The 13,894-nt window shown below is 43.5% G+C and overlaps 1 protein-coding gene across 1 annotated transcript; it reads right to left on the bottom strand.

Moving 5' to 3' along the window:
* Window positions 1–1,159: 1,159 nt before the first annotated feature.
* Window positions 1,160–2,844, bottom strand: LOC311080855 (uncharacterized protein; the record flags this gene model as incomplete). Its single annotated transcript, XM_084111020.1, has 3 exons — window positions 2,608–2,844; window positions 2,024–2,306; window positions 1,160–1,804 (listed from the first exon to the last, which is right to left on the bottom strand). The coding sequence occupies exons 1-3, from the start codon at window positions 2,691–2,693 to the stop codon at window positions 1,160–1,162; spliced, it is 1,014 nt and encodes a 337-aa protein (XP_083967146.1). The 5' UTR covers window positions 2,694–2,844.
* Window positions 2,845–13,894: the final 11,050 nt, after the last annotated feature.

A 13,894-nucleotide genomic window follows, 5' to 3' on the forward strand; every position in this document is an offset into this window, starting at 1 on the left:
ACGTAGCCTGAAGCAGTGTTAAAGTTAATGAGATAATTAAATGATTAATTGAGTGACAATTGAGCATTATTGAATACACCTGATGCTAACAAGCACAATCACTGAAGGAGAAAATCCCAATTGTATGTCACCATTATGGTGATCCATGTTTGCCTAAAACAATGAACTAATTTAGAGCCTTATGTCTGATTTAGATTTAAGCTATTGATTATAGCAGCACTATCCTTGTACATGAAAATATTTATAATGTACTGTAAATGATTTTTAAAAAAAGTTATTATAATACAACTAAAAATAAGAGTATTTAGGCTCACAGACATCAAGAATCAGCATATGAATCTCAGCAATGGTGACAAACAGCATATTCATATAAACAGATCAACTCTAAACATAAACTCATTATTTACACATGTAGCAATGCATGATGTAGCAAAGCCATGAATGAGTTTTGATTGGTGGTACCCAGAATGCACTGCAACATGCTTTATAATTGTCACCATGGTTGAGATTCACAGGCTGATTCTTGATGTCTATGTGTCTAAAAAATGATTCGTTCAGATTTGTTTACTGATTTGTTCAGTGATAATTTCTTCATATTACATATATACTGCAGCAGGTGGTGAAAAAGAGTGTATTTTATGCTATTTTTTAATGAAAATATTTACTTGTTACAAAAAAAAAGTGATTTGGCTTTGTTAAAATGTGTGCCTTATTTACTAAATTAATAACATAAGTATAAATAAGTGGTTCAGATGACCAAACCAAGGTTGTCTTGCATAATTAACATTTTACAGTTTTTTTCAATTGCTTACACACAAAATTAAAAATTTGGCTCATTGTGTCAAAACTCAACACACAAGATTTCTTGACACAGCACTTGGAGATCAACATCTAACTGCCAATGCAAAATAACATTCTGCAATCAAAACGTAACACTCTAACTTGAAAAGGCCCTCTTCGGATCGATAGGAAACACACATGCACATGCAATATAAACAGTCAAAGCAAACACAACACACAGGTCAACTGTACTCAAGACACTGCCTACATTTGTAGTCTGTAAACCGTGTTTATTTCCACAACCAAAACTCAGTGTACAGGTGCAGAACTACTATAAGTATTGAACATCTGGTATAGGTGTTTCTATTGCAGGTCCATGTCAGGGATCTCGTCGTCGATTGGGGTCGGGCCACAGCACCTCGTCCACATCACAGGCAATGTCTTCCCTTGCCAGGCAACGGGGAAAATATCTCCGTGTGTGGCGTATCCACCCATGGATCGACCCCACCTCGATGTCCCCACATGCCTCCTCCATCGCTCGCAGGAGCGGCACGCGTACATGTGGTAGGCGGTCATAGACCTTCCACCGCCATGCCGAAAAGAATTCCTCGATCGGATTTAGGAACGGGGAATAAGGGGGCAGGTGCAACACTATGAAATGGTCGTGGTTGGCAAACCAGTCCCGGACCAGAGCAGCCCGGTGGAAACTGACATTATCCCAGATGACAACAAACATGGGCTGCCCTGGTCTGTCCTGTGTGACCACAGCATGTAGTGCATCGAGAAATGCCAGTAGGTGTGCAGTGTTGTAGGGTCCTAGGGTGGCATGGTGATGGAGGACCCCTTGACCACTAATGGCGGCACACATGGTGATGTTGCCCCCGCGCTGCCCGGGGATGTTCACGATGGCCCTTTGGCCGATGATGTTCCGGCCCCGACGTCTGGTTTTTGCCAGATTGAACCCAGCTTCATCTATGTAGATGTACTCATGTTGCTGCGCTGCCGCATCGAAGGCCAGGACAGTCTGTAACAGAACATGCATATACCAAAATGTCACTATTGTGTTCCTGAATACAGCGGTACTGCCTCTACAATGTCGCACAATGACTGTGGATTGGGTTGGACACATTCGGATATCACCAAAATGTTGGCAGTGTCCCTCCAACCATGGAAGGGGGGCGACTGCAAGGTATATATCCATGTAAACACACAACTGCCATTGTAGTGGTACTGTGGCACTCACCTGCACATAGTCATAGCGAAGGTTCTTGACTGCAACACTGTTCCTCTCAAATGGAACCTTGTAAAGTTGTTTCATGCTGACGTGGTGTTCCCGCAGGACCCGGGCGAGTGTCGTCGTACTGACACTGTGCACATTGTGGAAAATTGCCTGGTCTTCGAGGATGCGCTCACGCAATTGGCGCAGGGTGATGGTGTTGTTTGCCACCACAAGGTTGACAACGGCCAGTTCCTGGGCATGGGTGAACACTCGTTGCCTCCCTCCCACGGCAGGTCGCCTGGCAGTTCTGCAAACAATGCATGATTAGTGTCGATGGTTAGGTTCTGTTCCCCATCCCGTACTGTCATACTGTACGTGGTGAAATACTGTATAACCAGATTCAGCCAGAACGCTGATGCACAGCAAATTTGAAAACGCAAATTTAACACTCTCAGAGTTACAGTCAAATTATGTAACACTCCCCCAGGGTTTATATGTAAACCACTGTAAAAGTGTTAAATTACTGTAACACTGGAAAATCTACACTAACACTAGACAATTTGCTGTGTGGGTACTGTGCAGTCCTTTGGCGTTAATTCAGGACATACCTGTTTTCTTGTCGGTATGTCCGAATGATGCTGGCTACCGTGAAGCGGCTGAGGTTGGGCCGGACCCTCTGCCCGGCCTCCCTCATAGTCAGGCCATGGTTGATGACATGGTCCACCACAGTGGCCCTGATGTCGTCAGTGATAGTTGTGCGTCTGCCTGGTTCCCGTTCAGGTTGGTGCCATTCTCCTCTCCCTCTTCCCACGTCTCTTCTTCGTTCTCCTCTCCCTCTTCCCCCATCTCGTTCTCCTCTCCCTCTTCCCCCATCTCGTTCTCCTCTCCCTCTTCCTCCATCTCTTCCTCGTTCTCCTCTCCCTCTTCCCCTGTCTCTTCCTCGTTCTCCTCTCCCTCTTCCCCCATCTCGTTCTCCTCTCCCTCTTCCTCCATCTCTTCCTCGTTCTCCTCTGCCTCTTCCCCTGTCTCTTCCTCGTTCTCCTCTCCCTCTTCCTCCATCTCTTCCTCGTTCTCCTCTCCCTCTTCCCCCGTCTCTTCCTCGTCTTCTCTTTCCCCTTGGTCCTTCGGCCTCCATATTCGCAATTGTATCACGACAGGTGCGCATACCTGAGTTCTATTTATAGTGCTACAGCTGTGACTGATTGGTGTTCAATTACCGGTTAAGTGTTTTACTGTGTGTGCGGGGGTGTTGCTATTGTCGCATGTGTTTTAATTATGGAATGGATGTGCTGTATGCAAAGTGTTTCCTCATTTTCCAACGTGTGTAACATACAACACTGTGTGTGTAGTGTTTTGCACCGTGTGTTGCACAATTGTTTGCAGTGCAATGCCTACAATGTGTTTATTCATTTGGTGCCTGTGTGTAAGACATGCATGCAAACGGTACGGTTTTGACGCTTTGATCTGGGCATTCACTTTTTGTGTTTTAGCAATTGGGAAAAACTGTAATTGTTTAGTCAGACATACACATTCATAAATCTGGGATTATATTAAACGTTGATGTTCTGTATGTTGAATATGAATATAAACAATTATATCTGTGCACACCTATAACTGCGCTTTGAATGAGATTGAATCACATGCTAAATGACCGATCTACCCAGTACTCTCATTCACGAACGAAAGTACCAGTTAGTTAAATTCGTTCATGAACGAGATCTCTCTCTCGTTCAGACTCAAAACAGAGCGATCTCAGTCAGTGATAGGCATATTCGTTCAGTAGATCCAACCAAATACATGCCCCTTCACAGCCGAACTGAAATGCTATTTGCTGACGTTATGAGCCCTTACCAATACTGTCATATTTTTTTGGTTTGTTTTAGTTTTTAGAGAAGTGCATATGACATAAATAAAACGTAATGAATTCATTTTTGATAATACAAAATGAACACAAGTAGTCAAGTAAATTGTTCAAAGTGCAAAATACCACAAAACTAAGACTAAAACACACAAACAAAATATAAGAAAAGCAGGTAACGAGAAGTGTAAATTTAAATCAAGTAAACAGTCAAGTGCACCCCCCTTAGCTCAAACCAAGTAAAAAATACGATGTTAATTTGTCTTTGTTATTTAACCAATATCTTGCGTTATTAACCTGTTTATTCATTACAATGGTAAAGTGTAATTTAAATTTAAATTATATAGGAAATTTGTTTATTTGATGCAAACATGCCACACAAACCTAGCTCTATCGGTTCGCCATCATTATCGTTCAAACAACTGGTTATTTTCGTTCATGAACGACAATGTACCAGTTCGTTCAACTCATTCACAAACGATAAGATCTCTCTTTCGTTCAGACAGACCTATGGTTCAGACTCTAAAGCAACTTGGTTGGTCAGTGAAGGGCGTATTCGTTCACTACATCTAACAAATCACATGCTCCGTCACATCTCATACTCGAAGGCTATTGGCTCGAGGTTCATTCTTTGACAGGTTGAAAACACCGGTTCACTGAGCTGCGCATGAGCTGCTAATAGCGCCGCGCTGCTGTGGAGGGAGGGATTTCAGTGATTCGTTCACCTAAAGGATTCGTTCAAAAAGAACCATTCGTTCACGAATGTAACATCACTAGTTTAGGACAAAACACAACCAACACCATCAGATCACATTTTCTCTTTGTTGATTAAGATCATCTGTCATCAATGGTCAATCATCACTCAACGAATCACTTAATTATCTCATTAACGTCAACATTGCTTCGGTATGAGCTCAAATTGTGGTCATAAGAGCACATATGTGAGGTTACACTTTTAGCTCACTGTGAACTCACATTTCTCACAGAACTCACGTTGTGACTACATGGTGAGATCACTGTGAGATCAAAGTGTTGACTGGGTACTGCCCACCCCTATTTAATGTATGCATTCTCTCAGTGTTCCCAATGTTCATTTTGATGCAAATGTTACTCTCTCTCTCTCTCTCTCTCTACATGGCAGATCACCATAAAAAGGAGACCTCAACTGTATGTCATAAACATTATAGTACCAGTATTTTTCTTCCTCTTGCTGGATGTGGCCTCCTTCTTCATTTACACAGACGGAGACGACAAGCTGGGCTTTAAAGTGACTTTACTGCTGTCTATTTCTGTGATGCTGCTGATTCTTAGTAACACACTGCCCTCTACGGCTGAACAACTCCCTCTGATCGGTGAGGAACCCTTGAACTTGACGCACAACACAATGACGAAAGCGTTTACCCAGCCTTGTTTGTTTGAACTGCGAGAGGCGTCAAAGCTTACGCTACTCCTACGTCATACATCGCCTCAAGTGTTACTCTTTTGGTGCAAGTCGACTTGCATACGGTCGTCTGCCAGAAGTTAGTTATTTTAGTCGATGAAGTTTTAAATATGAATATTTTTCTTACTCTAACGCATTACTTCACTTCAGAAGACCTTTATTCGAGCATTTGGGCCGTTAACGACAGAGCAGAATGCGCAGCGCGCAAACACGGAGCAGAGAGCGCAGCGCGCCGACACACACACACACACACACACACACACGGAACAAAGAGAACGGCGCACACACGTAGCAGAAAACACACGCTCATGAAGTTACTAAAGCCGAGTTCAGATTGCACGATTTTCAAAGTAGTCGGGTCACTGTTCTTTTCACACTGCGTGACTATCTGAGGTAACATTCAGTTGCTGGTGTGTTCACACTGCATGATGCATCGGCGACAGGAGGTTTCACACTGCATGACTTTCAGGAGGAAGAATCGCCGACAACTTCTGTCTGGTCCGCAAACTACGTTTCGCAACCAAAAACACGCGAGAAATGATGAGGAAATAGCGCAAAATCCCGCGTGCGTAAGACCGCAGTTCTCGCGCGTGACTGAAATGATTAAAAATGATAGCCTGCAAGAAGTTTGCGATCCAAATTGTCGGTGCACTGATTTGCAGCGAAAAGGAGAAAAATAAAAACATATTATGTATGAGGAAATGGCTGGGAAGACAAGGGGAGCAAGGACTGTGTGTTCAGCAAAGAGAGTTGGGGGTAAATAAATAATTTTGAAATGTGCTGCTGTTGCTGCTGGTCAAGCAAATGTTTGTGCTTTGTTTCTGTTTGATATAATTGTAAATATATCTATTAAAATACTGATATTGTGACCTATAACTCCTCCCCGAACTACCCGCTGCTCTGTATCTTGCTCTCTCATTGGCTGTCGGTCATCGCCGATGTAGTTTTCAGTCAGAACACTTTCACACAGCAGGATTTTGAATCGCCGACAGGTCCAGATATTTAGCATGCCAAATATCTCACGGGCGTCGGCGACTCGTCGGTGATTCTCTCAGATCGCGTCTTTGCTCATTCACACTGCGTGATTGTCACTCGCGTGAACGAGCTCCGATTTGCCTGTGATTTCGGGCATTTGTCTGCGATTTCTCAAAACTTGTCGGCGAGCCAAAATCGGTGCTAAAATCGTGCAGTCTGAACTCGGCATAAAGAAGCTGCGCGAGAATGAAACTTGATCGCAGCCGCAACAGGAAATCGTTGCACGATTTTCAAAGTAGTCGGGTCACTGTTCTTTTCACACTGCGTGACTATCTGAGGTAACATTCAGTTGCTGGTGTGTTCACACTGCATGATGCATCGGCGACAGGAGGTTTCACACTGCATGACTTTCAGGAGGAAGAATCGCCGACAACTTCTGTCTGGTCCGCAAACTACGTTTCGCAACCAAAAACACGCGAGAAATGATGAGGAAATAGCGCAAAATCCCGCGTGCGTAAGACCGCAGTTCTCGCGCGTGACTGAAATGATTAAAAATGATAGCCTGCAAGAAGTTTGCGATCCAAATTGTCGGTGCACTGATTTGCAGCGAAAAGGAGAAAAATAAAAACATATTATGTATGAGGAAATGGCTGGGAAGACAAGGGGAGCAAGGACTGTGTGTTCAGCAAAGAGAGTTGGGGGTAAATAAATAATTTTGAAATGTGCTGCTGTTGCTGCTGGTCAAGCAAATGTTTGTGCTTTGTTTCTGTTTGATATAATTGTAAATATATCTATTAAAATACTGATATTGTGACCTATAACTCCTCCCCGAACTACCCGCTGCTCTGTATCTTGCTCTCTCATTGGCTGTCGGTCATCGCCGATGTAGTTTTCAGTCAGAACACTTTCACACAGCAGGATTTTGAATCGCCGACAGGTCCAGATATTTAGCATGCCAAATATCTCACGGGCGTCGGCGACTCGTCGGTGATTCTCTCAGATCGCGTCTTTGCTCATTCACACTGCGTGATTGTCACTCGCGTGAACGAGCTCCGATTTGCCTGTGATTTCGGGCATTTGTCTGCGATTTCTCAAAACTTGTCGGCGAGCCAAAATCGGTGCTAAAATCGTGCAGTCTGAACTCGGCATAAAGAAGCTGCGCGAGAATGAAACTTGATCGCAGCCGCAACAGGAAATCATTCAAATGATGCAAAAATTTTTTTCTGGTTTAATGTAGGGAGCATGTCAAAACCCAACTGTTCAAGAGATTCAGAGGGAATCAAGCCTGCACCAGGTTTAAGACTTTTCCCTCTACAGGGAAACACTGATCCACATTTTTCTGATAGACCAAACAATCAGTTAATCGAGGAAATATTTAACAGATGAATCAACTATGAAAATAATCCCAAATCCCTAATCATTATGCACAAGTGCATTCTATTGGAAGCCCTGGATATAAGCCTCCCTCTCAATCTCTCTTAAATATTTTTGTTCTCTCTGTTTTGTCATTTAGTAAACTTCGATTTCAACGATATTATTCATTTTTGAGTCTCTTTAACAAGAACTTCGATTAATGTATGAATTGAATAGTGATTGTGTGACCTATGATGAGGGAACAACCAGTGATACCCTTGGTAGTACCATCAAATGATAGCCTATAGCGATGTCATCAGGAAACACATACACCGGAAGGCAGTGGCCCACCTTACCTGGTGACCACGTCGTGGTCCACCAGAATTTATAGTTTACCCACCTCTTTTTTTACCACTACACCACTGTATATATATATATATATATATATATATATATATATATATATATATATATATATATATATATATGTATATATATATATATATATGTATATATATATATATATATATATATATATATATGTATATATATATATATATATATATATATATATATGTATATATATATATATATATATGTATATATATATATATATATATATATATATATATATATATATATATATGTTGAAACATTTTGTAGGACTATATTTTATTTTGATAATTTGTAAAAAAAAAAAAAAAAAAAAAAATCAGTTAAATTGATTATGTTGATTGATTATTGAAAAAGAATAATATATTGATATATTGATGTTTAATATTATTTTAATATTATTTTAATATATGTTGTTGGGGGAAATTAATTAGTTAATTTTTTTAATCGATTCCCAGCCATCTATATATATAGCTGCAAGCAGCGATGACGGGCCCAAGACAGTGGCACCCACAACCCTAAAGACAACAGGTTGACGGTGTCACCGGCTTAATAAATCAACTTGCAGTATATTCTCATTGTTTCTAGATATTCTCCTTCACTAAAGCCCAGGCTCTCAGCACAATGGTGACCCACAAAACTCAATTTGACAGTAAACTACTGGCAACAGTGTTTAACTTACATTTCATTACTGTTAAAATATAATATAATAATATAATTTGTGGGTGTGTCTTTTTATCTTACACGGTTAACCCTTTCAACCCCACAGGGAAATCCTGTAGTGTCCACACTACATAGAATAAAAGTAACATTGATGCAGTGTTGCAGTGAGATAATTAAGGGAATATGTAAGTAATTGTTGAGAATTATTGATGAACACCTGCTGTTAACAAGCAGAATCACTGAAGGAAGAGGAACTACAGGAACAGAAAAAGAGAAGAGACCAGCAGAAACACAAGAACTACAACTGACTTCCAGCCATTACACATTATTACACTTATTTATTACTTATTATCACTTATTATTAACCAGTATGACTTTATTTCTGTCATACATCTACAGAAGCTCTTATTGAGAATTAACAGAGGTTTAGATGTTGATGTTTTATTGAAAATGTTTGGTTTGATGACCATTATGGAGATCGGTATTTGCTTTAGTTGAGTTATTGACCCTTGACTTTTAAGTTTAGTTTTTTGTCTGGCTTCTTGAACTGTGTTTTTGCAAAACACACAATAAATAAATAATGTTAAACTGGGTTGTAAACTGGTTTCACACTCACACTGTAGATCTTATGTTTTTGCTAATCTCTTTTTTCTGTTCTTGTCCTTCGGTGATTCTGCTCATCAAGTGTCTGAATTCACTCACTTCTTTTCATTCACTCAGTCAAGTGAACTATATTAGTGAACTAATGTAGGGAATAGTGAATGTGTCACATTCACCATCTGTCTTCCTCATGTGTGAGTGCACTACACTTCCCATCATCCTCCTTGGCACACCTGCACTCTATCAGCCATCATCATCATCACCTGCACTCCCTCGTTAACAAGCCCTATATATTCAGCACTCTCCCTTCACTCCTTGTCTGGTCTCGTAAATACAAGACACACAGACTCCCTTCCTACAAGACTTACCTGAAAACCTACCTGAGACGATCCTCATCAGCCTGTCTACCATCCATCTTCTGAGCCTTCATCTTCATCATCTGCAAAGAGAAAGAGAGACTTGATTGTCAATCAGTTAAGCTTCCATTGTTTATCTAATTTCAGTTTACTCACCATTCATCTCTGGATCCGATCCATTCTGCTTAATAAACTCATTAAACTTATCATCTCGTCTGTTCCCTGTGTGAATCGTGACAGAAGACCAGACCAAGATGCAGAATCCTTCGGATTCCAGAACGAGTCACCTTTCATTATTCTACACAGCCCCGTTCATCATCCGGTTGTGTCCAGCCGAGCCGGCATTTCAGTTCGGGTCCAAAACGCAACTCAAGGAGGATGACTTCTCCGATCTCTCTTCTCTCATCGGCCCAGTTGATCCAGAGTCAGCCGCCTGCACAGCTGATCCAGAGCCAGTCGCCAACACTAGCGACCCTGCACTTCACGCCAGTCCAGCCGAGCCTGCATTTTACGCCTGTCCAGGCGAGCCTGCACTTAATGCCAGTCCAGCCGAGCCCGCACTTCACGCTAGATCTGCTGAGCCCAAGGCAGTATGTGTCATGCCAGCCGCCCCTGAGACTGTGAGCATCATGCCCGCCGAGCTAGAGACTGACAGCGTCATGCCCGCAGAGCTTTTGTTTTCTTTTATCCCGTCGAGCTTGAAGCTCCCTTCGCCGCTGGTTCCGTCCAGCTCAAAGCCCTCTTCGCCGCTGGTCCTGCCCAGCTCAAAGCCCTCTTCGCCGCTGGTCCTGCCCAGCTCCAAGCCCTCTTCGTCGCTGGTCCTGCCCAGCTCAAAGCCCTCCTCGCCGCTGGTCCTGCCCAGCTCTAAGCCCTCCTTGCCGCTGGTTCTGCCCAGCTCAAGGCCCTCATCGCTGATCCCACCCAGCCTCCCTCTCCCAACTCCGCTGTTGGTGTCTTCATGCTCTACTGTTTTGCCTCTACTGAGCCCTGTCGACCCTGCTGCCCATCCACAGCTACCCGCCAGTGTTGCTCTGGAGCCGCCTCCGGGACTCCAGGCCTCAGCATCGCCCTGTTCAGTTGATCCCCTGTCCTCGCCTCAGTCCCCTGAACCTCTGACTTACACCTTGGTCCTCCGACCCTGCAGCTTCTCTTCGGTTCATTGTGCCCTCACCCCCGCCGGGTCTTGTCAGCCCTATAGCTCCACCAGGCTCACTCCTCCTTCCTTCCTCGCATTGGTCAGCCGTCACCCTGGTTCCACCTCGGGACTCCGTGCTGCCGGCTGCGCCTCTGCCCTGCATCCCTTCTGCTCCACCGGGCTCCGTCTTCCCTCCTGCTCCTCAGTCGTCCTCCCTCGCACAACAGGCTTCAAGAGCCCCTTTTCCGCCTCGGTCCCATGAGCCTGCAGATCCGCCTTGGCCCTCCAGACCTGTGGTGTCGCCTCGGCTCTGGCTCCCTCCGGCTCAGTTGGGGATCCCTTGACCTCCTGCTCAGCCTGCACCGCCGTGGACCCCTGCTCAGCCTGCACCGCCGTGCCCCCCTGCTCAGCCTGCACCACCACGGTCCGCTATACCATCCTGGAGTCTCCTGTCTGTCCTGTCCCTGTTCTCCCTCCGGTCACTGACTCCAGGATGCCCACCCCCCCTCCCAGGTTCAACCATCTATGGCGCGGGTCGCGCCTAGCGGGAGGGGGGAATTATGTCACATTCACCATCTGTCTTCCTCATGTGTGTGTGCACTACACTTCCCATCATCCTCCTTGGCACACCTGCACACCTGCACTCTATCAGCCATCATCATCATCACCTGATAGAGTGCAGGTGTGCAGGTCTGACAGTGCGGAGGCGGCTCCAGAGCAACACTGGCGGGTAGCTGTGGATGGGCAGCAGGGTCGACAGGGCTCAGTAGAGGCAAAACAGTAGAGCATGAAGACACCAACAGCGGAGTTGGGAGAGGGAGTGTGGGTGGGATCAGCGATGAGGGCCTTGAGCTGGGCATAACTAGCGGCAAGGAGGGCTTAGAGCTGGGCAGGACCAGCGGCGAGGGGGGCTTTGAGCTGCAACTTAACTTCCACTTGACGAGATGCCACTCTTGCATGTAATTTATTAGGGGCCGATCACACCTGACGCGTTTTTTGCAGTGAGAGGCGCCTATTTTCAATTGGTTTCCTATGGCAGTGAGCGTTCTGCACGCTGTTTGTGCGCCTGCTGCGCCTCCCGTTTTACCGCCTGCTGCGCCTCGCGTTTTTGAAGTTGAAAAAAAAGCAACTCCGAGCGGAAAAAGCACCCAACGTCATCGTTTTTTTCCACTGTCTAATTGAATGAAGTGACAGGCGGGCCTTCCGTTTAAGTGATGAAAGCTACAGTTGCTTGAACGCCCGGAGAGTGCGATGATAGAGGATAAACTTGTGGTGCTCTCGCAGGTTACCAGGAGCTTAACGACTTCACGAACCGTAACTACCACAAAGTTAACAAAGTAAATAAAGGTAATAAAAGGCTGATTTGACGTTTACTTGACTGACAGGACAGCTGTTTCATTGGTTGCCTTGCAACATAAAAAACGCAGCGCACTGCTCGTTCTGTGTAATGTAAAGTGCTGTGCACCTCGCGTTTTCGAACCTGAAAAACGCGTCAGGTGTGATCGGCCCCTTAGACGGGTGAGCAAATGTACATAAAACTAATCAATATTATATAGCTCAACATAATAAAATGTTAGAATTTGATCAGTATGTTATAATGTTGATCTAGCTTACTGCTAGTCTTATCCAGCCAACAAACTAACACATAGAATAACATTATAACTTTTTCAACACACTCAAATGCAGTTTAGTATGATAGTAGACCAAGTGAAACAGCGCTGCATTACCTCACAAGTTTCATTCGTCAAATAAACTGTGTAGTAATTCAGCACTTGATTGTAGTTGAATGAAATGTTCTTATTCATTTATATCCGTGGGACTCGCGTGTGGCGCTGATATCTGTCTCTTATTTGCAATCGCGCCCTGCTTCACACCACAGTCATGTTAAAAAACATGAATGTATTCACTCATCCATAAACATTATTAGATCCATCGGCATGATGACAAGTTCCATAATTCCGCTTATGCGTCATCAACCTACGCCTGTGTGAGAGGTTAGCGACCCATAGCGGCCAAAAAAACAAACATATTGTAGCTTTAAATCTCACTGTAAAATATACATAATAGTAGCTACATGATTCTACAGCATGAGATCCAGCAGTGTTGTGATAATCAATTTAATGTTTTAAAGATAAGGTTTTCATATAGAGTATGACTTTGACGCACACAGACATCAATAATTAGTGTATAAATCTCTATAATGGTTATAGTTTGCTGTTTTTCACAGGGGTTTACTGCTGTGCGATTTTCTGTCTCATTGGCATCAGCATTTTGGAGACCATCTTTGTGAATTATCTGAAGGCTAAAGGAGATAAGAAGAGTTCAGTGGAAACAACATCTACTGTTAGTGGCCAAGATGGTAAGAGTCGACACAGCATCTGATTTTGAGGAACATTTTCCTGTGTTTTATTATTTTATTTCACAAATTAAGGTTAAGATTGGTTTGCTTTTTCACTTTGGTAATATGCAAAGAAAAACAATTAAAATTAATCTTTGAGTAAGTTATAAAAAAAAGTGTATGTTTTCAAGCACCCAAGTGTCCCTAAATAAGGACAAGCGGTTTGGATAATGGATGGATGGATGGATGAAAATAGCACATGTAAAACCATGTAAATGTGTTTTAAACAAACCATTCTAAAGCCACACATGAAATCCATTTGAAATTAATTTCCCCATCGAAACATTGTATATAATTGAGATTATTCAGACCACACAAAACAGTGTTAGCTGTTTTCCTCTCACAGGTGGTGTAAAAAACCAGCAGAACCCTCCAGACTCAGTTAGAGATCAGAATGAAGGGCAGTCTTTTACCCTGAAGCAGATCCTCACTGAGTGCTGGGCTGCAACTCAACGAAACCAACGACAGAAGACATGTCTGTCCCTGACCAGCGTGGCAATAATCATAGATAAGACCTTCTTGGTTCTTTACATAATCACTACTATTGTGTTTCTGTCTGTGCTTGGGAAGCGTTGGATTCCATAGTAATGTCCAGAGCCGGATTATCCATAAGGGCACTTGGGCCAGTGCCCAGGGGCACCAACCATTCACAACCACTAGGGGGGCACCACATGACACAAGCTTTAAAAATATTTTTCGTAAATATAACATAAAATTCTTGAA

The sequence above is a fragment of the Abramis brama genome (genome assembly GCF_963993115.1).
Source record: "Abramis brama genome assembly, chromosome: 1".
Lineage (NCBI taxonomy): Eukaryota > Metazoa > Chordata > Actinopteri > Cypriniformes > Leuciscidae > Abramis > Abramis brama.